General features: G+C 42.9%; 1 protein-coding gene across 1 annotated transcript in view; it reads left to right on the top strand.

Moving 5' to 3' along the window:
* Positions 1-21643, top strand: part of STAG3 (STAG3 cohesin complex component) — a 30267-nt gene extending 8624 nt beyond the window's left edge. The window contains exons 8-34 of the mRNA XM_081133527.1: positions 80-231; positions 2622-2695; positions 3485-3608; positions 4125-4223; positions 4734-4813; positions 5144-5251; positions 5503-5617; positions 5780-5885; positions 6087-6190; positions 6462-6554; positions 6680-6769; positions 7018-7218; positions 7338-7408; positions 7519-7606; positions 8122-8202; positions 8285-8377; positions 8523-8691; positions 8813-8949; positions 9715-9816; positions 10528-10676; positions 10921-11049; positions 11185-11342; positions 18858-19032; positions 19290-19391; positions 19697-19781; positions 20884-20943; positions 21216-21643. Of these exons, the coding sequence (XP_080989653.1) occupies positions 80-231; positions 2622-2695; positions 3485-3608; positions 4125-4223; positions 4734-4813; positions 5144-5251; positions 5503-5617; positions 5780-5885; positions 6087-6190; positions 6462-6554; positions 6680-6769; positions 7018-7218; positions 7338-7408; positions 7519-7606; positions 8122-8202; positions 8285-8377; positions 8523-8691; positions 8813-8949; positions 9715-9816; positions 10528-10676; positions 10921-11049; positions 11185-11342; positions 18858-19032; positions 19290-19391; positions 19697-19781; positions 20884-20943; positions 21216-21224 (2954 nt within the window). The 3' untranslated portion in view covers positions 21225-21643. The remainder of the gene's footprint in view (positions 1-79; positions 232-2621; positions 2696-3484; positions 3609-4124; positions 4224-4733; positions 4814-5143; positions 5252-5502; positions 5618-5779; positions 5886-6086; positions 6191-6461; positions 6555-6679; positions 6770-7017; positions 7219-7337; positions 7409-7518; positions 7607-8121; positions 8203-8284; positions 8378-8522; positions 8692-8812; positions 8950-9714; positions 9817-10527; positions 10677-10920; positions 11050-11184; positions 11343-18857; positions 19033-19289; positions 19392-19696; positions 19782-20883; positions 20944-21215) is intronic.
* Positions 21644-23184: the final 1541 nt, after the last annotated feature.

Raw genomic sequence — 23184 nt, 5'->3', positions numbered from 1 at the left:
ATTCCCTTATTTTTTGAACCTACGCTCTTTCCTCTGACTTAAGTAGTGATTCCCTTATCTTGTTTTTCCTGACTCAAAGCCATGAAGTTAATGACCTCTCTGGTAAGAGTAGCCCTCCAACTGAGTTTGCACAAAGACAACAATCAGCGTCAGTATGAGGCTGAACGAAACAAGGGGCCAGGACAGAGAGCACCTGAGCGGCTGGAGAGCCTGTTGGAGAAGCGCAAAGAGGTGAGAAGTGTGTCCTCCTTTTCCCTCCCTCTCTTCCAGCTTCCATTCACTGTTGCCACAGCCCACCTCTCTGGTAAGGCACAAGCCCCCAAGCACCTTTTCAGATCATGAATAATGGAGGCAGGTAATAGTTTAATAGACTCATCCTGTCAGAGGTCATTGCTTGTTCATCTTGTTTCTGGGATGTGGGCTCAATTATTATCATTTCTAATTTAGAGTAAGTTTTAAAATTCTCTATTAATTCCACTTTTGCTCAGTTTCCTTTGTCTACATTCATTATCAGAAGTCTTTAGGTATTGTGCCTGCATCTCATGCAAGGAGTTAAGTTTTGACTTCCTTGTCAAGTGTACAGTATACAGGTTACCACAGTACTGAGGCCAACCGCTGATGGGGGGAGCCAAGTTTTTAAGGAATGGAAAGGGCATAGGCCTTTCAGTCACTCCTGAGTTTAAATTTTCTTCCAATTAGCTACTAGCTCCATGGTCTTGTGTAACACCTATAAGTTTCAGTTTCCTTTTCTTTAAAAAGGATAATTCTACCTTTTTATGATGATTAAATGAGATGATGAGCAAGTTGCCTAGCCTGGCACATAATAGGTACTTGCTTTGTTTACTTTTGAACTTAAGAAAGACCACTGGAGGACATAAACCCTAAAAAACTTTAACACTGATTAAATCTTCTAATAGCTGTGCCTATCATGAGATAGACACTTGTTCTCCCCCCCCCCCCCACACACACGCACACTTTCCTTGGTATCTGAGACTTCTCCACCATGAGGTGACAGGATTCATCATGTCTAACTGTACCAATTGGCTGTTTTCCCAACCCTTCCCAAAGATTTTGTCTGCTAAATCATTAGAGAAGGAATCTTTCTACTTCCCTCATTCTCTTTTTCAGTTTTCACTGTCAGTATGCTCTTAAACCTTATGTGTATTAGTTCTGTCTCGAATCTTATGTACCCTAGTGTGTCTTTTTCTTTTTACTTCTCTATGCTCTTGCTTCATCAGTTATTCCCCTTTTTGTCTTTAATCTCTTTCTCCCCACTGTTTTCTTCTCTCCTTTTGAATCATTCCTTCATTCTTCTCTTCTTGAGAAAGTATTTCCTAACTTTCTTAATATCCAACCGAATCCTTTTTGCTGCCAGCTTCCATCCTCATTTTTCTTTGAAATTATTCTCAAACCAGTGACTTCTTAACCTCTATAGCCAATGGCCTTTTCTCAATCTCCCTTTTCCAAACTTCTATAGAATTTGATACTGATGATCTACCTTCCCTCCTCCCTCTCCATTTTTTTTTAAAATATGAAATTTTCAGGAATTCAGAAAAATAGAGACAGTGGTAGAATGAACACTATATACAAATTATCTAGATTTAACGACTAATAGTTCACCATATTTGCTTCATCTGTTACTTTACTATTTTATGGTAAATTGAGGACATACTGGTGTTTTAAACTAAAGACTTAAATATGTTCTCTAAAAAAATGACATAGTCCTACATAATCCTAATACCATTTTCACATCCAAAAATACTAACAATGATTCCCTAATAGATTCTAATTCCAATTTATATTAAAATTTTTCTGTGTGTTCCCCAAATGTTTTTTATAGTTGATTAGATCCAACCAGGATTTAATTAAGGACTATGCATTACATTTGGCTTTCGTGTTTCTTAAGTGTCTTTTAATCTTATACAGAACCTTTGCCTCTCCCCATTTTCCCCAATGTACATATTGATTTATTGAAGAGATAGGGTTAGTTGTCTTAAAGAATGTTCTCTTATAATTCTGATTCCCTGTAATCCTTGTAATTCTCCTTATAATTCTGTTTCCTTGGTATTTATTATTCATTCAGTCTAGGGTTTCTCAGTAGGGGCACTGTTGACATTGTTGGGCTGTCCTCGTATTGCAGAATGCTTAGCAGCACCCCTGATTTCTAGCACTAGATGGCAGTAGTAACCCCCAGTCATGACAACCAAAGCTAAATGTCTCCTGGGTGGGAGGCGGGGACCAGTTGAGAACCATTGATCTAATCTCTTTTTTCTCCTTTTTTACTACTTCCACATCTTCTGTCCAACAAACTGCATTTACTAAAATTTTACTTTCCCACTTGTTAGTCAAAAACATAACAACCAGCTAGGGTTTCTGAATAGGCAAATCTAGTCAAAATAACCAGATGCAGAGGGGATATTATTTTTTTCAAACACAAAGTATTAGTTGACTGTACAGCTTCTTCCAGAATTAGAAGGTTTAAAGGGAACATAGGATACCAAGGGTTTAGACTGTGTCCTGTAACAAATAGGAAGTAGGTGGAAGCCATACTTTTTAATATTTTTGTGGCCTTATATTGTTGGGGTACAAGAGAGATTAACCTGTTCCTTCCTGTCCTCCAGCTACAAGAGCACCAAGAGGAGATTGAGGGGATGATGAATGCCCTTTTCAGGGGTGTCTTTGTACATCGGTACAGGTGAGTTAATGGGCTCTTCTCGTTGAAGCAGCTGGTCCTTGGTTATGGAGTCTGTAGAAGTGACAAGCCCCCTTCCTTAACTCAGAGTTATTTGATTAGTTTTAGAACTAATGCAGCTAGACCAAAAACTAACAAATGTTTTAAATTAATAAGGCTTAGTTTATCCCCACCAACAAAGGACCTTGTAAGCTCTTCTGGGAGAGAAAATAACAGGATAGGACTTTGCTGAGTATTCTGCTCCAACTTTGTCCAAAACCATCCCTCTCCCATTTTCCTGGGGCTAGAGGCTTGAGAGGATAAGAGCAGAGAGTGAAAAGGCAGGGCTTTTCTGAGGGTGTACAGCTTGGCAAGCCTTTTCTGACCCTAGCCTGCTGTTTCACTATGCTAAAGGTGAGGAGTTTTATACTGTTTAAAGAATCAGTAGAATTAAGTTAAAAAGATCATCTGTATTTGTTTCGCATTCTTATCTAGATTTTAGCCTGTGCCTTTTCAGAACCCTTTAGCTGATTTAATCTTGAAGTGGAATTAAAACACACACACTATTTGGACAACAGTTAAATTAACTTCCAAAATTCATTTTTAAAGGGGGCAGGAGGGTAAAATCAACTATTTTATGGGCTGGTGACAGAAAATGTTTACTTTTTATCTATCGTATTTACATCGGGAAAGTTACATGGTACATGGTATTTAAGGAAAATTAATTCTTATATGACAAGGAGATTATCTGGTAGGATGGAAAGTGAATTTGGAGAGAAGGTGATAAGGGTCAGTTTATCTCTCTATGCCTAGGGATGTCCTTCCTGAGATTCGTGCTATCTGCATCGAGGAGATTGGGTCTTGGATGCAAAGCTACAGTAGCTCTTTCCTCACTGATAGCTATTTAAAATATATTGGCTGGACCCTGCACGATAAGGTGAGAATCAAGTCAAATCTCATTTCTCCTATTCTCCTCATTCTTTTCCCTGCCCTAGGACACTTCAGCTTTTCCTGGTCCTGTCACTTAGGTGTTTCACTAGTGATCAGTAATCAACCCATCAAGGCACTGAACCTAGGAACTTCCCCAGTATTGAGGAGAGTAGGATAAGATAGAAAAGAGAAAGATCTATCCAGGAAATGAAAGGCCTCAAAACCAGAGTACAGGGGAGAAAGACTTTCCCTATGAAAAAGCAAGAATGTTATTGATGGGTTGGTAATACAGATGCTAGGGTGATAACCAGAGATCCTTCTTGTTATGATTGCTAAATTCTGCTGTGATCCTTTTATTTTTTTAAGTAATAAGATAAGCCATTCATTGTCTTTGCTATATCTTAGAATCCTTGGTATAGAGGACACTGAGGCCCAGAATGCGTAGTCTGAGGCAGGGGTTGTATGGAGGCCCAGTGAGGGTGAGTAGAAGAGTAGTCAGTCATACTTCCATTTTCCTCAATAGCATCGAGAGGTTCGTCTGAAGTGCCTGAAGGCTCTCAAAGGGTTGTACAGTAACCGGGACTTGACTGCACGCCTAGAGCTCTTTACCAGTCGCTTCAAGGTAATATTGGGACGGTATTTGTGTACTTGACTCTTTCCTGTGGTTCCCATTTTCCCACCTCATCTTTCCATTTCTTTTTTTTTTTTTAATCCTCACCTGAGGATATTTTTTTCCATTGCTTTTCAGAAAGTGGAAGGGGTGGGGGAGTGGGGGTAGAGAAAAAGAGAGGGAGAGAGGAAGGAAGAGAGAGAAACAGAAACATCGATGTGAGAGAGAGACATCGATTGGCTGCCTCCCGCACACGCCCCGACCAGGGCTGAGGATCTGGCCTGCAACTGAGGTATGTACCCCTGACTGGAATTGAACCCGAGACCCTTCAGTCCACAGGCCAACGCTCTAACCACTGAGCCAAACCGGCTAGGGCTCATCTTTCCATTTCTATTGCTCTGATACATCTAGTTATCCCAGCATCTGTTTCTACACTTTCTCTTTAGGAATCTCTCATTCTTAAAGAACATGATTTTGGGGATGCATACAGCGAGGTTTTGATCAGTGTTTTCTTTCTTGCAGGACCGAATGGTTTCCATGGTCATGGACCGAGAGTACGATGTGGCAGTGGAGGCTGTCAGGTTGCTAATACTTATCCTTAAGTGAGTCCTGGGAAATGGGGAAGCAAGCATCTCAGACTTTTACCTTTCCAGCATCAGATGGGCCCTTCTAGAGTCCTATCCCTCCACCGAGCGTAGGTTGACTCTTTCTTATGTGCAGGTCGAAAGACATAGGTCATTCCTGAGTTGCAAGATCTCCAGGGGGAAATTTTCCTATCTTCTCTAACTCTTCATCCTCCTCTGTCTTCCACTCTTCATTTAAAAGTTCTTTGTGAGTTAATCCTCATTGTTTTTGCCTCTTTACTTCTAGCCTTAGTTGTACTAGAAGACTACATCTAAATCTGTTTGCTTTTTCTCCTTTTCTCTTAACAGGAACATGGAAGGGGCACTAACAGACGTAGACTGTGAGAGCATCTACCCTGTTGTATATGCCTCTAACCGAGCCCTGGCCTCTGCTGCAGGGGAGTTTCTGTACTGGAAGTGAGTGGGGCTCCTTTCATCTTTAACACCACCCTCTGTTGTTTTCTCTCCCTCACCTGCTATTGCTCTTGCTAAGAACTCCCCATACCTATTAAAGTCTCTCTCAGAGTCTCCTTTTCCTTCTCAACTTCTTGGGGCTTTCCTTACCTCTGCACTTATTTTGTCATTATACCTCTTCTTGGATTGTTTCTTCCCTCCATGGTGATTATTTGCTCCCGTGCTGTGCCCTTTCCTTGTGTCCATTCCACCAGGCTTTTCTACCCTGAGTACGAGACAAGAACAGTGGTGGGGAGAGAGCGACGCCGAAGTCCACACGCCCAGAGGACTTTCTTCCACCTTCTGCTGTCCTTCTTTGTGGAGAGTGAGGTGATGTATAGGAAGGAGCTCTTTGGCTGTTGTGCATAAGACCTGCAGGTAGAGAAGGATGGGAGATGGCACTATAGGAAGGAGAGACATGGTTTATCAGTAGCCACTTCCTAGAGTTTTTTAATGTGGCTTCAGTAACTTAATGTGTATCTCCTTCCACAGCTCCATGACCATGCTGCTTACTTAGTAGACAGCCTGTGGGACTGTGCAGGGTCTCAGCTGAAGGACTGGGAGAGTCTGACAAGCTTGCTGCTGGAGAAGGACCAGAGTGCGTGTCATATGGGTAGCCAGGGATGGCGGGAGCAGGGAGGGACCTTTCATCTCCTAGTAGGAAGCCAGGAGAGAGTTCTTTCCCGTATTGTTAAAGGCAGAGAGATAATGGGTAGTGGGGGCACAGCGGTGAAGGGAGACTTGGAGATGGAGGGTGGCTAATCTGTGATTCTGTGTTTTCATCCCTCTGCCAACCCAGACCTGGGCGATGTGCAGGAGAGCACACTGATAGAAATCCTTGTGTCCAGTGTTCGACAAGCTTCAGAGGGTCACCCACCTGTGGGACGGGTCACTGGGAGGAAGGTATGGCATAAGGGGTGGGTTGGGTTGATTGGCAATATTAAATTCGTACAGGTATTATCCATCTTTATCCTCAAGTCTTAGCTTAGGGTGCCCCTTTCTCTGCCCCTCAAATAATTCCATTTCCCAGAAAAAAAACTTTGAAGGGAGCTGCTGAATTCTCTTTTCCTTCCTGAGCAGATAAGATTGTGGGGAAGAGGGATGCACATACATGTCCTCTGGACCCAGTGTTTCTCCACACCTTTCCCACACTCCCAAATGACTCTAATTCCAGGGCTTAACTCCCAAAGAACGTAAGATCCAAGCAGATGACAAGGTGAAGCTCACTGAACACCTCATTCCCCTGCTACCCCAGCTCCTGGCCAAGGTAGAACTGCCCCACTGTTCAGCATCTGGGAATAAGAGGGTGAAAAGAAAATGACCTCTGGTGTGGAATAGGAGTAAGAATTAACAATGTATTAGCTAATAAGATGGTCTCCCTCTCAATTACAGTTCTCAGCTGATGCAGAGAAGGTTGCTCCCCTGCTCCAGCTTCTTAACTACTTTGACCTCAGCATCTATTGCACTAGGCGCTTAGAGAAGGTAAGGAGGAAGATATATTTCCTCAACCTTGCTGCTTCCCTGCTAGGGCCAAAGGTTCTATTGCTAGTGTCTGGTTGTTCTCAAAAACCTGGGTTTCAGAAAAATTAGTCTTCCCTTTTGTAGGTATCTTATCCTTGAAGTTTAATGCTTTCAACCCTTTTTCTTACCTCCCTCAGCTGTACTCCCCTCCAGAAGAGTTGTCCTCCCCACCTAACAGCATTAGCTTTTCCCACCTTTTTTTCTCTCAGCACTTGGAGCTGTTTTTACAGCAACTCCAGGAGGTGGTGGTGAAGCATGCAGAGCCAGCAGTGCTTGAGGCTGGAGCTCATGTCCTTTATCTGCTTTGTAATCCTGAGTTCACGTTCTTCAGCCGGGTGGACTTTGCCCGCAGCCAACTAGTGGATCTGCTGACTGACCGTTTCCAGCAGGAACTTGAAGAGCTGCTGCAGGTAGGAATGGGCTGAATGACAGGACACACCAAACTTGGGTGGGAGAGGGCCACTAGATAGGGAACATGGATCTGTGAATTCTTGGGGAAAATCCCATTGTGGACTTCTTTCTTCCTCAGTCGTCCTTCCTAGATGAGGATGAGGTGTATAGTCTGGCAGCCACTCTGAAGCGCCTCTCTGCCTTCTACAAGTGAGCAGCTCACCTCCTCCTTCCTCCTCAATTTCTACTGGTGTCTGTGGAATTGATTCCTCTCGTTCTGTTCTGGTGTAACATTTCCCTCTCCTTCCTCCCCCATCAAGTGCTCATGACCTAACTCGATGGGAGCTCTATGAGCCATGCTACCGACTCCTCCAGAAGGCTGTGGACACAGGAGAGGTTCCTCGCCAGGCAAGTAGACAAGTTGGAGATATGGAGGCAGAGAGGAAATAATAAGGGCCCTGTGTCCTAGGTAGCCAACTCTCCCAGGCAGTTTCATTTCCAGAGATGTGGAATAGACACAAAGATAATGTATAACGTGTGTGCTGTCCTTCCATTTCACTCTTGGAAGATGAACTGTACTTTCCAATGCCTGAAAACAGCTATCCTCTTTGGTTTCCTGGGAGTCAAGGATGATATTGAGGGATTTTAGAGGACTTCAAATAAATTAGGGAGAGGTGACATTTTACCCAGGATAAAATCCTCTGAAGATTGTCTGGAATCACTTCTTTTCTACCAGAAAAGGAATTGGATCTCCCTTAATTTCATTTTCTCTCTTCTTCACCACTTTTGCCTCTTTCTACTGCTTTGTGTGTGCCTATCTACCTCTCCCCCTCTCTTTCTTCCTTCCTCTCTCTTCCTCCTCTCCTGTCTTCCCCTTACTCTCCTGATGCATCCCTTATTTTTGTAACATTTGGTTGTTACAGGTGATCCTGCCAGCCTTGACTCTTGTCTATTTTTCCATTCTCTGGACACTAGCCCACCTTTCTGGATCAGGTGCTTCCCAGGTGAATATGGGTCTGAGTAGGGGGAATGGGAATGAAGGAGCCTGTGTCTTCGTTCTTTCCCCTGAAGCCACTATCTTCACAGAAGCAGCTATTGAGTTTGAAGGGCAGGATGGTAGCCTTCTGCGAACTCTGCCAGAGTTGCCTCTCAGATGTGGATCCTGAGATCCAGAAACAGGTGAGCATTTAATCAAGTGGGACCGAGGAGACAAGTCTTTCCATGGTTTGAAGAATCCCTTTCTAAGGAGAAATTAGTGATGTAATTTCTGTCTTGATCATGCTCTGTCTTTTTTTAAGTATTCTTTTTTTTTCTCCCCTAACAGGCTTTTGTCTTATTAAGTGACCTACTTATCATCTTCAGTCCTCAGATGATTGTAGGGGGAGGCGATTTCCTTAGGCCCCTTGTCTTTCTTCCTGAAGCCACTCTCCAGTCCGAGCTAGCCAGCTTCCTCATGGACCACGTCTTCATCCAGCCTGGAGAAATGGGCAAGGGTACAGGGACTATACCTGGGGCTCAGGAACGGTCTGGGGCTTGGGCCTGCCTCAGATAAATAGGACAAGAGGCCTAAATCTGTGATTCTGATATTTCCATTCTACATTCGATATGAGCCAGGTCATTCCCAGGAGGACCATTTACAGATAGAGCAGCTACACCAGCGACGCCGCCTCCTGGCTGGATTCTGCAAGCTGTTGCTTTTTGGGGTGCTGGAAATGGATGCAGCTTCAGATGTTTTCAAACACTATAACAAGGTACAGTGAGGCACCAAGCTGACCACAGGCATGAATGCAGACACTATAGCACTATAGAAAGGAGGATGCGGGAGATTGTGGTATCAGAGTTAAGGGGAAAGTAGGAGGGAAAGGGCAATAGGAGTTTAGAATAAAGGAGCAAAGAAAAGAAACTTAGTAAATAATTATGGGGAAAAAGTTGTTAGGAGAAAGAAATTCATTGGAAGGGACATATCCATTTCTGTGAACCCAATCTGTGGAATGGTGTAATCTGGGAAGGAAACAAAAGAATGGAAGAAGGATCAGTTTTCACAAGATATGTACCTCACCTAAATATGTACCTCAGTTTCCTCAACCTACCACTGTATTGATCTCTGCTTAGTGAGCATCTATGTGCCAAGCACCATTCCAAACACTAAGGGCAAACCAATGAACAAAACACAAAAGTTCCTTCTTCATGGAGCTTCTTTTCTAGTGGGGTGAGACAAATAGTGAAGGCTTCAATGCTGGATGAGAGTATGCACTGGCAGGCTTACTATTCTCCAAGAACTGGGCTCAGGACAGAGTTTCTCCCCTTATTTATTTACCTAAACTCTGATTTATTTTGGGGTTTGCACCTATTGGCTAGAGATGAAGTCTAGTCTAAGTTGTTTTATACTTAGATTTATGTTTCACTACCTAAGTCACTTTTAGGAGGAGACATAATTAGGAATGTGAAGAAGAAACAAAACAAAAACAGTCTTTTCCTGTAGTCAAACACTATCTTTTCTATTTCCTCTCTCTCAGTTTTACAATGACTATGGTGACATTATCAAGGAAACATTAACTAGAGCAAGGCAGATTGACCGAAGTCATTGTTCCCGAATCCTGCTGCTGAGCCTCAAGCAGGTACTCCCTTGTGCCTAGAATCCCTCAAATCTATGACGTGCCCTCCCTATAGTTTACAGACTCTCTGTCCACCCCCAGCCATTTAGGATGTGAAATCCTTAAGAGCAGAAACTTTCTGATTTATTTTCACTGTTGTTTTACATGACAGTCTCCTACTACTGGACGCATAGAAAGTTTTTTTTAATCCTCACCCAAGGACATGTTTATTGATTTTAGAGAGAGAAAGAGAGAAACGTCGATGTGAGAAAGAAACATTGATTGGTTGCCTCCTGTACACACCCTGACTGGGGAATGGACCCACAACCTTTTGGTGCATGGGATGATGCTCCAGCCAACTGAGCCACCTGGCTAGGATTGAAAGTATTTTTTAACTGACAGGCAGTTTCTAACCCAACTCAGTAGAAATTCAGCTATTAGTTGGGACTTAGGAGTACCAACAATAAAATGATAGAGGATTTCTAATTTATAAAAATCTGTTCTCTTTCAGCTTCCTTTGGTCACTACAGACATTTTTATTTATTATTGCAGAGCAGGGGTGAAGGCTCTCCCTGCTGCAAAGGTCAGGGGTAGGGATAGTGTCCTGGGAGGAAAGAAAGAGTAAAAGTAGTGGACAACATCCCAAGCCCTTTAGAATTTCTAGGCAAAGAAGGAAATGCTCTATTTCCACCTTGTTCCTCCCTCTCCCAAATGTATCATGTCTCGTCGAAACAGTTGTATACAGAACTGCTGCAGGAACAGGGACCCGAGGGCCTGAATGAGCTTCCAGCCTTCATTGAGATGAGGGACCTAGCCCGGAGGTTTGCCTTGAGCTTTGGACCCCAGCAGCTACAGAACCGTGACCTTGTGGTCATGCTACACAAGTAAGTCAGTATTAGTTGGAAGCCAATGTTCTTGATTTTTTCTAAGAGGGCTAAGCCAAAGGCTGTGTATAGGGAGAGCTGGGAGTAAGGTCTTAGAGGGAGGATAAGAATGTTGAGAACGAGTCAGGTTGGCAGGTGGGTAGCTATGGGAGACAAGTTGGGGACAGGAGGAGGGTATACTTGGACAGCCCTGGGATGGAAGTGGGAAGGGACTATCTTCCTAAAATAATTCTGCTCAACCAAGGGAAGGCATCAAGTTCTCCTTGTCTGAGCTTCCTCCAGCGGGCTCCTCCGCTCAGCCCCCAAATCTAGCATTCCTGGAGCTACTTTCAGAGTTTTCCCCCCGACTTTTTCATCAGGACAAACAGCTACTGTAAGTTATGGATGGATGGGTGGATGGGTGGATGGGTGGATGGGTGGATGGATGGATAAAGATGTGGATTAGGGAAGAAGGGGATGGTGAGGGCCCAGTAATTATTTCAGCCTTTTCATCCCACCCCTTGCTTAGACTGTCCTACCTGGAAAAGTGTCTGCAGCGTGTCTCCCAGGAACCTGGCCATCCATGGGGTTCAGTCACCACTTACAGCCACTCCCTTAGCCCTGTAGAGAACACAGCAGAGGCCAGCCCTCAGGGCTACCCCCACTCCAAGAAGAGGCGCATTGAAGGTAAAGTTCTGTGCATGTATGTTGTGTTTACAGATATCAGGATCCCCAGCACTGCTTCCTTTATTGCCACTACCTGGATAAGCAGCATATGGTCTTTTGCCTCCTTCAAACTTTTGCCTTCAGTTAAATAAATATTTCATTGAGCATCTACTATCACTAAGGGCACTCATTTTTATCATGGTCTATTTAGCCAACTTAAAATTACAAACCTCTTTGAAAAACCAATTTGAAACTAATGATAAAACCAAAGATTGAACTAAGACATCTACACTTGGTGTGCTCTTTCCTAACATTTTATATTCTGTTATCTTAAAAATTTCAAATATTTTTATGCAACTTTCATGATTTTTTACCTTCGGATCACTACCTGTCTTATGCCTGTTTTAGACATTTCATATCAATGGAATCATATAATCTGTGGCCTTGTGTGTTCTGACTTCTTTAACTCAGCATAATGTTATCCGTGCGTTAGCATATATCAGTACCTCGTACCTCTTTATGGCTGAATAACATCCCATTGTTTAGATAGGCCACATTTTATTTATTCATTCATCAGTTGGTTGATATTTGGATTTTTCTACTTTCTTACTGTTATGCACAATGTTGCTATGGACATTCATGTACAAGTTTTTGTGTGGACATATGTTTTCAGTTCTCTTAAGCTATATATACCTAAAAGTGAAATTGCTTGATCGTGTGATTACTCCATGTTTAACTTTTTTAGGAACTACCAAACTGTTTTCCAAAGTGCCTTTATCATTTTACAATCCCAACAGCAATGTATGAGAACCTCAGCTTCTCCACATTCTTTCCAGTACTTGTTATTGGTCTTTTTTATTTTACTCGTCTTCTAATGGCTATGAATTGGTATCTCATTGTGGTTTAAGTTTCCATTTTCCTAATAATTAATGATGTTGAGCATCTTTCATATGCTTATTGACCATTTGTTTGTATATCTTCTTTAGAGAAATATTTATTCAGATTCTTTGCTCCATTTAAAATTGGTTTACTTGTCTTTTTATTGTTGAGTTGTAAGAGATCTTTATATATTTTAGATACAAGTCCCTTATCAGATATGATATCCAAAAATTTTCTCCCATTCTGTAGGTTGTCTTTTCATTTACTTTATGGTATCTTTTGAAAACAAAAGTTATTAATTTTGATTAAATCCAACTTATCTAGTTTTTCTTTCATTGTTTATGCTTGTGGTGTCGTATCTTAAATCATTGTCTAACACAAGGTTACAAAGATTTACACCTATGTTTTCTTCTAAGAGTTTTCTAGTTGTAGCTCTTACATTTAGGTCTGTGATCCATTTTGAGTTAAGTTTTGTAAATGGTGTGAGGTAGGGTGTGTCTTTTTTAAAAAAATATATATCTATTGATTTTAGAGAGAGATAGAAACATCAATTATGAGAGAGTGGTCATCAGTGGGCTGCCTCCTGCACGCCCCTGACTGGGGATGGAACCTGCAACCCCGGCATGTGCCCTCACCAGTAATCAAACTGTGATCTCCTGGATCCTAGGTTATGCTCAACCACTGAGCCACATCCGGCCAGGCGAGTGTCTTCTTTTAAATGTCTTCTGTATACCACCTAAAATTATCCGTTACATCACTAGGAAACTTTTCATTAATCAGTTAACTAATAAATATTTGTTAAGGACCTACTCTGTGCAAGATACTGTATTAGGTGTTTTAGAGAACTTGAAGGATCCTCAAGCAGCCTGCCATCTAATAGGAAAGAGAAAATACATTTATAGAAAATCTGAATTATGAACAGTTACCAGTAAATGATAATTTTGTGAGCATTTGAGAATTGACAGATAAATGCTAAAGAATTCAGGGAAGGAAGTTATCATTTTAAGTTTAGTTGCTCTCTGAAGGCTTTACCAAGAATATGGAATTTAAGCTGGAGCTTGAAAAATGGGTAAGACTCATATAAGCTGAGCAAAGGAAGAATGAGTCTCATGGGTTAGCAGAATCGCATAAGCAAAACATAGGAAGGTATACTTTACGCAAAGCACATGGATGTATTGATTGATTTGACTAAAACAGAGGGTTTGTAAAGGTAGGATGATACTAAAAAGGTTGGTCCCATTGTTCATTCAACAGATATTTATTGAGCACCATGTGCTGGGAATACAACAGTGAACAAAAAAAGACAAATACCTCTTTCTTTAGAGTCTCAAGCAGTGGTATGTACTTTGGCAAAAAAGCAAGAAAGAGGATTAGGAAATACTGATGAGGATTGCAGTCTTGTAAAAAGTGATCAGGGGAAAGCCTGCAGAGTGTGTGAAGGGTGGGCAAAAACCTAAAGGAAGTGAGGGAGGGTGCCTGGTGTATATCATAATAGTATATCAGAGGGGCAGTCTAAAGGTCATGATAGGAGATGTGTCTGGCATGTTCAGGGAACAGCAGAGACCAGAATGGAGAGTACGTAGGATATGGAGAACAAAGACATTGTAGGAGCCCAGAACATACGAGGCAGAGTCAAGACAGGACTTTATTTGGAGTGAAATGAGAAAACATTGTAGGAATTTGAGCAGACGAGTGACAGGATCTGCCTTATGTTTTAAAAGAATCCTTCTGGCTACTGTGTTAAGAATTGACTAGAGGGGCAAGGGTAGAAGCAAAGGAGCCAGTGAGGAGGCTGTTGTAGGAGTCCAGATGAGAGAGGAGACAGGATAGACTGGGGGGAGGGGCAAAGGTGGTGAAAAGTGGTCAGATTCTGGATATATTTCCAAGATATCACTAATAGGACTTCCTTTACAAACTGGATGTGTAACGTAAGACAGAGGAGTTGAGGGTGACTCCCAAGATTTTGGCCTAACAGTTGGAAGTATGGCATTGATAGCAACTGAGATGGGGAAGGCTGTGAGTGAGATCAGGGCTTCGGTATTAGCAATGTTATTACAGGTGGACATGTTAGACAGACAGCTGGGGATAGGAATCTGGAGTTCAAGGGAGAAGCAAAAGCTGAGATGAATTTGGGACTTGGTATTTAAAGGTGTGAACCTGAATGGCTAAGGAAGCCAGTGAAGGTGGAGCAGAGGAGAGGCCCAAGGGACTGTTGCATTACAACATTAATAGGGCTGGGGAGATTAGGAGGACCAACCTGGGAAACCAAGTTTTCCTCTCTGGGTATGGCTCTTTCCTGTTGTCTGTAGTCCTACACCTAAACCAGTAGCAGCTCACTTTCCAGGTTATTTTTTTTGTGCCAGCATGGCCATAGGAAGGGAGCATAATGGGGGTGTGAATATTTACCATTGACAAATATTAATTTGATTCATGATTTCAAATAGTATTACCTAGGTTTTCTGAGATATTTTGACTTCTTTTTCCTCTGTCTTCTCAGATCTCTGTAGGAGAGAGGTTCTTAACTAGGTTCTTCACTTACCTTCCTATCAGCACTACACTAACATTGCAATCATCTTTTTTTTTTTTTTTTTAAATCCAGTATTCCATTTTTCTATTCTTCCCTACCCCTCACTCTTCTTTTTTTTAATCTTTATTGTTGAAAGTATTACAATATCCCCCCTTTTCCCCATTGATCCCCTCAAATCTGCATCCGCCCTCCCCCTCCCCCCCAGGCCTTCACCACACTATTGTCTGTGTCCATGGGTTATGCATATATGCATATATATTCTTGGATTAATCTCTCCCCACCCATTTCCCACTCCCGCCTTCCCACTGAGATTCATCAGTCTGTTCCATGCTTCTGTGTCTCTGGATCTATTTTGTTCCTCAGTCTATTGTGTTTATTAGATTCCACATATGAGTGAGATCATGTAAAACTGAATCAGGAAGAACCAGAAAACCTGAATAGGCTAATAGCAACAGATGAAATTGAAGCAGTAATAAAACTTCCAGCAAACAAAAGCCCTAGCCTGATGGCTTCACAAGGGAGCTTTCTAATTCTTTAAGTTGTAGGATTAGATAGTTAACTAAAAATTTTTCTTGCTTTTTGAGGTAAGCCTGTTGTGCTATGAACTTCCCTCTTAGGACTGCTTTCACTGTGTCCCATAGATTTGGCGTTGTGTGGTCATTTTCATTTGTTACCAGGAAATTTTTGATTTCTTTCTTGGTCTTATTGATAACCCATTCATTGCTTAATAACATGCTATTTAGCCTCCATGTGTTTGAATGTTTTTGAGCGTTCTTACTGTAGTTGGTTTCTAATTTCATGCCATTGTGATCTGAGATGCTTAATATGATTTCAGTCTTCTTGAACTTGTCGGGACTTGTTTTGTATCCTAACATGTGGTCTATTTTTGAGAATGACCCTTGTGCACATGAGAGGAATGTGTATTCTGCAGCTTTGGAATGAAATGTTCTGTAAATATCAATTAAATCTATCTAATTTAGTGTGTCATTTATAGTCACTGTTTCTGTGTTGACTTTTTGTCTGGAAGATCTATCCAGTAAAGTCAGTGGGGTGTTAAAGTCCACGACTATGACTGTATTGCTGTTGATCTCTCCCTTAAAGTCCTTACGGTTATTATTGATAGGTCCTTATTTATTGCCATTTTAATTCTTTATGCCTACGTTTCTCTCTCTGTTTCTTCTTCTTATAGCAGTCTCTTCAACATTTCTTGCAATGCTTCTGTTTCTACTTCAAATTACAGCAGTCCCTTTAACATTTCCTGCAATGCTGGTTTGGTGGTGCTAAACTCCTTTTAGCCCCCCCTTTTTTTTTTTTTAATTTCGGAAGCTGTTTATTTCACCATCTATTTTGAATGATAGCCTTGCTGGATAGAGTAGTCCTGGTTTCACATCCTTGTTTGGCATTACCTTGAATACTTTATGCCATTCCTTTATGGCCTGTGGAGTTTCTGATGAGAAGTCAGCTGACAGCCTGATGGGATCTCCTTTGTAGGTAACAGATTGCTTTTCTCTGGCTCTCTTTAAGATTCTCTCTTTGTCTTGAATTTTTGGCATTTTAATTATGATGTGTCTGGGCCTGGGCCTCTTTGGATTCTTCTTGCTTGGGACTCTCTGTAGAGGCCTCCTGAACTTGTGTGACTTTTTTCTGGACCAGGTTAGGGAAGTTTTCTGCCATTATTTCTTCAAACAGGTTCTCTGACCCTTGCTTATTTTTGACCTCTCCTGGCACTGCTAAGATGTGAATATTGTTCCGTTTCATGTTGTCCCACACACAGCTCCCTTAAACTGTCCTCCTGTTTTTGAATTGTTTTTTCTTTTTGGATCTCTGATTGAGTGATTTTTTTCTACCCTGTCGTCTTATTCGCTTATGTGATCCTCAGCTTCCTCTGATCTGCTGTTAATTCCTTCCAGTGTATTCTTTATGTCTGCTATGTCACTCTTCATTTCTGACTGATCATTTTTCATAGTTTCCATATCTTTTTTCATGCTGTTGCAATCAGTATTCTGAACTCTATATCTGATAGATTGCAATTAGTATTCTGAACTCTATATCTGATAGATTGCTTATCTCCATTTCATTTAGCTCTTTTTCTGGAGACTTTTCTTGTTCTTTCATTTGGGGCTTGTTTTTTTGTCTCCCATTTTGGCTGCCTTTTTGGGTTTGTTTCTAAGTATTAGGTAGGCCTGCTAGGACTGTCAGTCTTTTTGGAAGGTCTCTGGTGAGGCCAGTGTCAGATGCTGTTTGTGCCTGGCTTTGAGTACCCTGTATGGAGCTATCAACAACCCATGGCTTGAGGTCCCCTCTGTTGGGGTCAGATGCATTTGGACTGGACCAAGATGCACACTAAAGTCTACTTTTCCAAGGCCCGGGTCCAGAAGCAGATCAGGCAAAGACTCAAAGCACTCTGAGATCTGCCTCTGCCTATAGGCTGGTTAATCTGATTCTCTTAATGAGCCTCAGGCTGTAGAAACTCCACAGGGCAGGGGGAGAGGTTTTCCAGCAGGGTGGGGCATTTGCTTCCCCCTCAGGCAAAAGCTGCTTGGAAGGTAAATGTCTGCCTGTGAAAGATGTCCTCTGCAGTATGGGGGAATGACTTGGCACAGGAATCCATAGTGGTGCCCTCTGAGCTCTATCTCCAGAGCCCACAACCCTAGGTTCTCCTCACACAGCTCCAGTCTACTCTGCCCTCCCTCTGCTGGAGCCCAAGGTGAGTGGCTGCACACAAAACTGTGCATTGGCTCTTTAAGAGGGTGCCTGCATTTCCAGTCATCTCTCCCTGGCACACAGAAACCCAGCTGCTTTTCACAGCCAGATGTTATGTGGACACCTTTCTCAGTTCTGGTGCTCTTGGCTAGGAAGCTCAGCCTGGGGTTTAGTCCCCAGAGTCCTCAGTGGGAACCCCCCATAGCTGAGATACCCCTCTGGACCTTCAGCTGCTGCCTGTGGGAGCCCAAACAGCCCTTTCGCGCCTCCGCACTTCCGGCACAGTCTCTGTGCGGTCTCTACTTTTCCTCCTTAGTTATGAGGGTTCTCTTCAGCTCATCTTCAGTTGCAGTTGATTATTCAGGATGGTTTTTCTATATTTTAGTTGTAATTCCAGTTTGGTCCTGTGAGAGTGTCAGTGTAGCTTCCACTCAGTCTACCACCACCTTTAGCCTTCCCCCTCATTCTTCTATCCTAGCTTCAGGTCCCAAAACTCTGTTGCCACTTTAAGCTTTTTCTTGCCACAGAAATCTTGAATGAATAGGACCTCAGATGTCTTCATTGATTAACTGAGACCTCTCAATCTTAGCGGAGTCCAGTCCTCTCTCACATTCGTGTTCAGATGTTACTGTCTATATGTAAAAAATATATTTATATTCCTTTCCATCTTATTTTATAAGCTGTGTAGTAAGTTTTTCTTAGACAAGTCTGAGATATACTCTCTCCTTTTTTAGGAAAGTCAGTTGATACCTTTATTGTTTTGGGGGATGGGGGTGCTCAGGAGCTCTTGGTGGGGCAGGCCTGCTTCCTCTTTCCCATCATGGGCTTCAGGCTGCACAAGATGGTGCCGGCCTTTTGGATGGTGGCCACACGTATACCCAAGCAGTACTTGTTCTTGCAGATCATGTGCTGGATGCTGCTCAGGGTGGCCTGGGCTTTCTTGTTAATGCTTGTCTGCACATAGGTGTCCAACTTTCACTAGCCAGATCTTCACCTCATGATGACCACCACACCTTTGCCGTTGGCTCCATACCCACTGACTTGCAGTGAATCAGCTTATTGTAGCAGGAGTTGCCAGACTTCAGATTATTGGGTTCAGTTCTGTGCTTATTCCTCTTCATCAGGAAGCTGGTGCAGTTCTGTATGACCATCCATTACAGGTGGGCAGAGATGGTGGCAGCTCCTCTCCCTGTGGTGACCAGAGATGGAAAAAGCTAGATATATTTCTAAAAGCCTTATTCTTTTAGTACATAAGGCTGTACATTAGTGCATAGGCTACACTCATTTTTTAGTCAAAGTGAAGCCATATAGGTTTTCCATTCCCTTCTTAACTTTTTCTAACCAAATCCTGGGCAGGTCTTGAAAAAGTGAAAACATCCGTGGCAGTACCTGGTCTACAGTTAACATATGTATCTGCTTCTTTGCAGGCTCCTCCAGGCAGCACAGAGACGACATCTCTTCATCCCAGGAGGAAAGCCTACAGCTGAACAGCATCCCAACAACACCCACCCTCACCTCCACAGCTGTGAAGAATAGGCAGCCCCTGGAGGGATTGGAAGAGATGGAAGAAGAAGGCAGCTCAGAATCAGAGTTTACCCAAGGGTGAGGGCTGAGGGGGAGAATCTGGGTGTCTGATTTCCCAGTTTGGTGTCTCACCATCTCTATCTTGCTGTGTTTGTTGTTCTCTCCTACAGCGCTCCCTCATTCTTGGGCCCTTATCCAATCATTTTCTATTTTTTTAGCTTTACATTTTCCCCTATACTCTGAGCTTTTCTCCTCTTTAATGTTGGCTACCTTATCTCTTCTTTTTTACCCTTTACTTTTATTTACTGTCACTGATCCTACATCATTCCCAACAGCCAACTCCTTTCAGGCACCCAGAGGTCAAGGTTCTTGAGTCCACAGCATTTCCAGTCTCCATTCAACCCTTCATGTCCTGGTCTGGGTAACCGACTGACCCGGTGAGCTTTTCTCATCTATCTTCACTTCAGATCTGTTACCCACTATGAAGGGATTCTCCCCTTATCCAGTGCTTCTATGCTGATGCTTTTGGGAATTGTTTTAACTACTGAACACTTTCTTCCAATATAATGTGGAACTCTAGTATGTAAAACTGATGAGAATAGGGACTGCTCATTAAAGCAGGAGTGGGAACCTAGAGCCCTGCTCTCCTGCTCACCCCTGCTCCCCTGAGGTGTCTTTGAGAAATTCTCAGGGGTCTTTAAAGAGCAGTTTGGAAACCTCTACTCTTTGCCACTGCCATCAGACTCAGCCTTATGGAAGAGGATGAAGACGAAGAAGAGTTAGAAATTCAGAATGAGTCAGGTGAAGAATGGCAAGATCCAGACAAGGTGAGTGGACCCAGCATTTCCTTCTCCCTCTAGAACTAGAGGCAGGTATGAGAAAGAGAAACTAGAGTGATTCTGCTCTATCAGTCCTGATGATGCCTTTGTTCCTGAATGTTACTTACGACCTTTTGAAAGAATCACAGATTAAAGGAGGGAGGTTTGTCAGTTGCTTTGCACTTTGCTAGGACTTTACTTTTATTAAAGAAATAGGGAAGAGAAATTTTAAAATACCAAAAAAGGACTGGGATAGCATTCCCCCTCTCAATCTCCAAATAAGCATTCTACCTCTGAATCTAAGACTTGAAAGGAGTTCTAGAGCTAGAGATAGAGGGTCATCTAGCCCAACCTTGCAGCCCATTCAGTAAGTCTCCTCATAGCATATGGGCATACATGGGCACTTGGGCACCCTGTCTTCCCTCTTGTGTCCTTAGAGGGCTGCCCTAATCCCTGTTCCTCCACTCATTCCCTTTTTTACACCAGCCTGACTGCTTTCCCGGGAGGAAATGCTGCCAGGCTAGTAGGAAAAGTATGATTCCAACACTTTATCAAGTTAGCTCTCTAATCCCTCTAAACCTCCTCATCTTTAAAATGAAGCTTTTACACAAAATACAAAATGAAAAAAATACAAAAAGGAATATAAACTGAAAAGGATTACATGTCTGCTGCTGTTATTCTTCTGCTCCCTTCTCTGTTCTTTGAGGAGAGAGAAAGGATGGAATAAAGTAGGGGAATGGAGGTCTTATGCTCAGAAGGAAAAACCAGACAATGACATCTTCAGACCAGAGACTAGAGAGCAAGGTGTCTATGAAAATTCTGTAGACTTTCCTAAAACCCCCTCAGGAAAAATTCCATTCTCAGGTTCCAAAATGGAATGAATTTTAAGGGACTCAGTCTGCAAGTCAGAAGAGGAGGCACTTGTCTGATGACTTTGGAAAGTCTCGGCTTGAATCTCCTACCCACCTTGTTTTTGCTAATCTTCCCTCCTGACTGTTTCAGGGACCTACTGTAGCCCTTACACTTGTTATTGGAAAGGCAACTTTGTGATTGTTTGTAATGTGATGGGAGTAGGGAAAGACTTTTCTGACTTTGACCCCATTTTCTCTAGCACTCTTCCCCAAGTGAGCCTGGCCTGGACCTCTTAGATTCTTCAGAGCTGAACATTGAGGTGAGCAGCCCTAAAACAGACTGTGGACGGCAGGGTAAGAGGAGTTGTGTGTCCTTGGGAGATGCTAGCAGGTTAACTCGTGTATCTGTCAAACAGGTGGAAAGAAAGGCCACAGCCCATGGTCTGCCCTCTCAGCTATGTCCAGAACTTAAGGAGTAGCCCTAGGAGCAGGGCAGGAGGAGAGTTGTCATTTGTAGGACCTTGCAGTCATCTCTTTGTCCTGTGGTCTTTGGTTATGTCTCTGTGTTTGCCTTTCATCTTTCTCATTACAGGATTTCTGACATGACACTGCACCCCTCCCCATCTCTACCCACCACCTCAACAATATGACCACTTGGAAAAGGCAAACAGGGAAAGGAAGCAAAATGAACCATTACTTCCAAGCCCCACCCCTGGTCTCTGAGGCAAAGAAGAGGTGGGCTTTGCCTTTCTAACCTAACTTTTCTCTGATGATGTTGGCATAGTAGAGAAGCCTTAAACCCCATCCTTCCTAATGCACCATGGTTCTGTCCCTCTGTGTTTGAGCAGAGTGCCTATTTTCTTCTGTGTTTGGAGGGGTGGGGGCTTCACCTCAACATTTGAGAGGAGCATTGCCTCCCTGTGTTGAATGGAAAGAGCCTAAGTTTTTCTGTATTTTTAGAACATCTGTTCCAACCTCTTTTGTGCCCTAGTGATTAGCTCAATAAACATGTTTGCATCAGCTGGTTCCCAGGTGTGGCTTGAGATTGTTAAACTGATGGGGGTCAGGTTTTTGTTGGTGTCTTAAATGGTCCTGCCCAGCCCTATGGCCCACTGTGCAGATGTGGAACTGCACACACCCCAGGTACTTAGTATACTGGCTCTCAAGGATCTATTGCTTAGTAACTGAGAGACTGGGTAGAGCAGAGAAGCTAGGGAGAGACTGGCTGCCTTTGAGTAGTTTACCTACTGATAACAGTTTAAACCGAAGAGGAAAGGTAGTATCCTGATCGGCTGGAGGGTGGACCTTCCTGTCCCACCTACACTGAAGCCAGGCCAGTCCACATATCTTGGCATTCTTCATCTAAGGATTCTTTCCAGGGGTAATTTTATGTCCTCATTCCCAAAAGAGCTGTAATAACTTGAAATTTTATAGAACCTCAATAACTGAGAAATAGGAGTTAACTTAGAAGTTATTCTAAATGTCTAGCCCTGAAATCCAAGTCTTTGACATCACCTTCTTCATCGTTGCCTTCCCTAGCTAGTTCTCACCAAGACCTGTCAAGTCATTCTCTAAACTGTTTCTCTGATCTGTCTCTTCTCTCATTGCAACCATTATCTCTCACCTAAACTGCCATAAAATAACCTTTGGAAATTGGCCTCCTTGAACACTGACTTGTTTGTTCTTGTTCTGCTTTTTGGAGCAGCACAGCCCCTCTGTTTCGTCATCAGGTCACTCAGCCAAACCCATTTCTTCCTTCTTCCCCTTTCCTCTCCCTCACTCTCCCTCCCAGATAAAAGCTAGAAGTTGGGTTTTTGAGTCTCCTTTTGGAAAGACAGCTTACCTTTCCAAAAGGAGAGGGCAGCTGATACATTCAGAGATCTTTAGCCTGTGTTTAATTGGAACAGCTCCAGGGCCTTATTTATGGGATCTGGGATCAGAGTGGGAAAGTTGAGGTGAAGATAGAGAGGTTACTAAGGATCCAGGAGGGGAAAGATTCCTGAGTTAAATATCAACCAAGCTGAGGGTACTTCACAAGATCAAAAGAGAAACTTTGCAGCTCTATAAATGTGGAAATGTGTGTGCAGCCAGACAGCCCACTGTGGTGGATTGAGCTCCAACATCAGAATCTATGTGTTATGCCATGCTCCCCAAATCCTTTACCACTCTCTACTGAGAGGTTGGGTTCTAGGTTCTCTCCCTTGAATATGGGTCCTGTGATTGCCTAATATAATGTGGTGGAGTGATGCTATGCTAGTTTCCAAGCCTAGACCTTAAAGAACTGGCAGCTTCCACGTCCTATTTCTTGAGATAATCGCTCTTGGAACCTAGTCACCATGCTGTGAGAAAGTCCCAAGCAGCCACATGGAAAGGTCATGTGTAAGTGTTAAGCCAACAGCTCTAGCTGAGGTCCCAGGCTACTTCCAGCATCAAGCACCAGACATGGTTCATATGCGAATCAAATAATTCCAACACCCACCTTTTGTCTTCCGCCTGAGGCCCCAGGCATCAGGGAGCAGAGACGAACCATGTTTCTGTGCCTTTTCCAAATTCCTGACCCA

Source organism: Miniopterus schreibersii (assembly GCF_964146895.1).
Source record: "Miniopterus schreibersii genome assembly, chromosome: 3".
Lineage (NCBI taxonomy): Eukaryota > Metazoa > Chordata > Mammalia > Chiroptera > Miniopteridae > Miniopterus > Miniopterus schreibersii.
The sequence above is the reverse complement of the archived record's forward strand: the minus strand, read 5'-3'. Positions and strand labels throughout refer to the sequence as shown.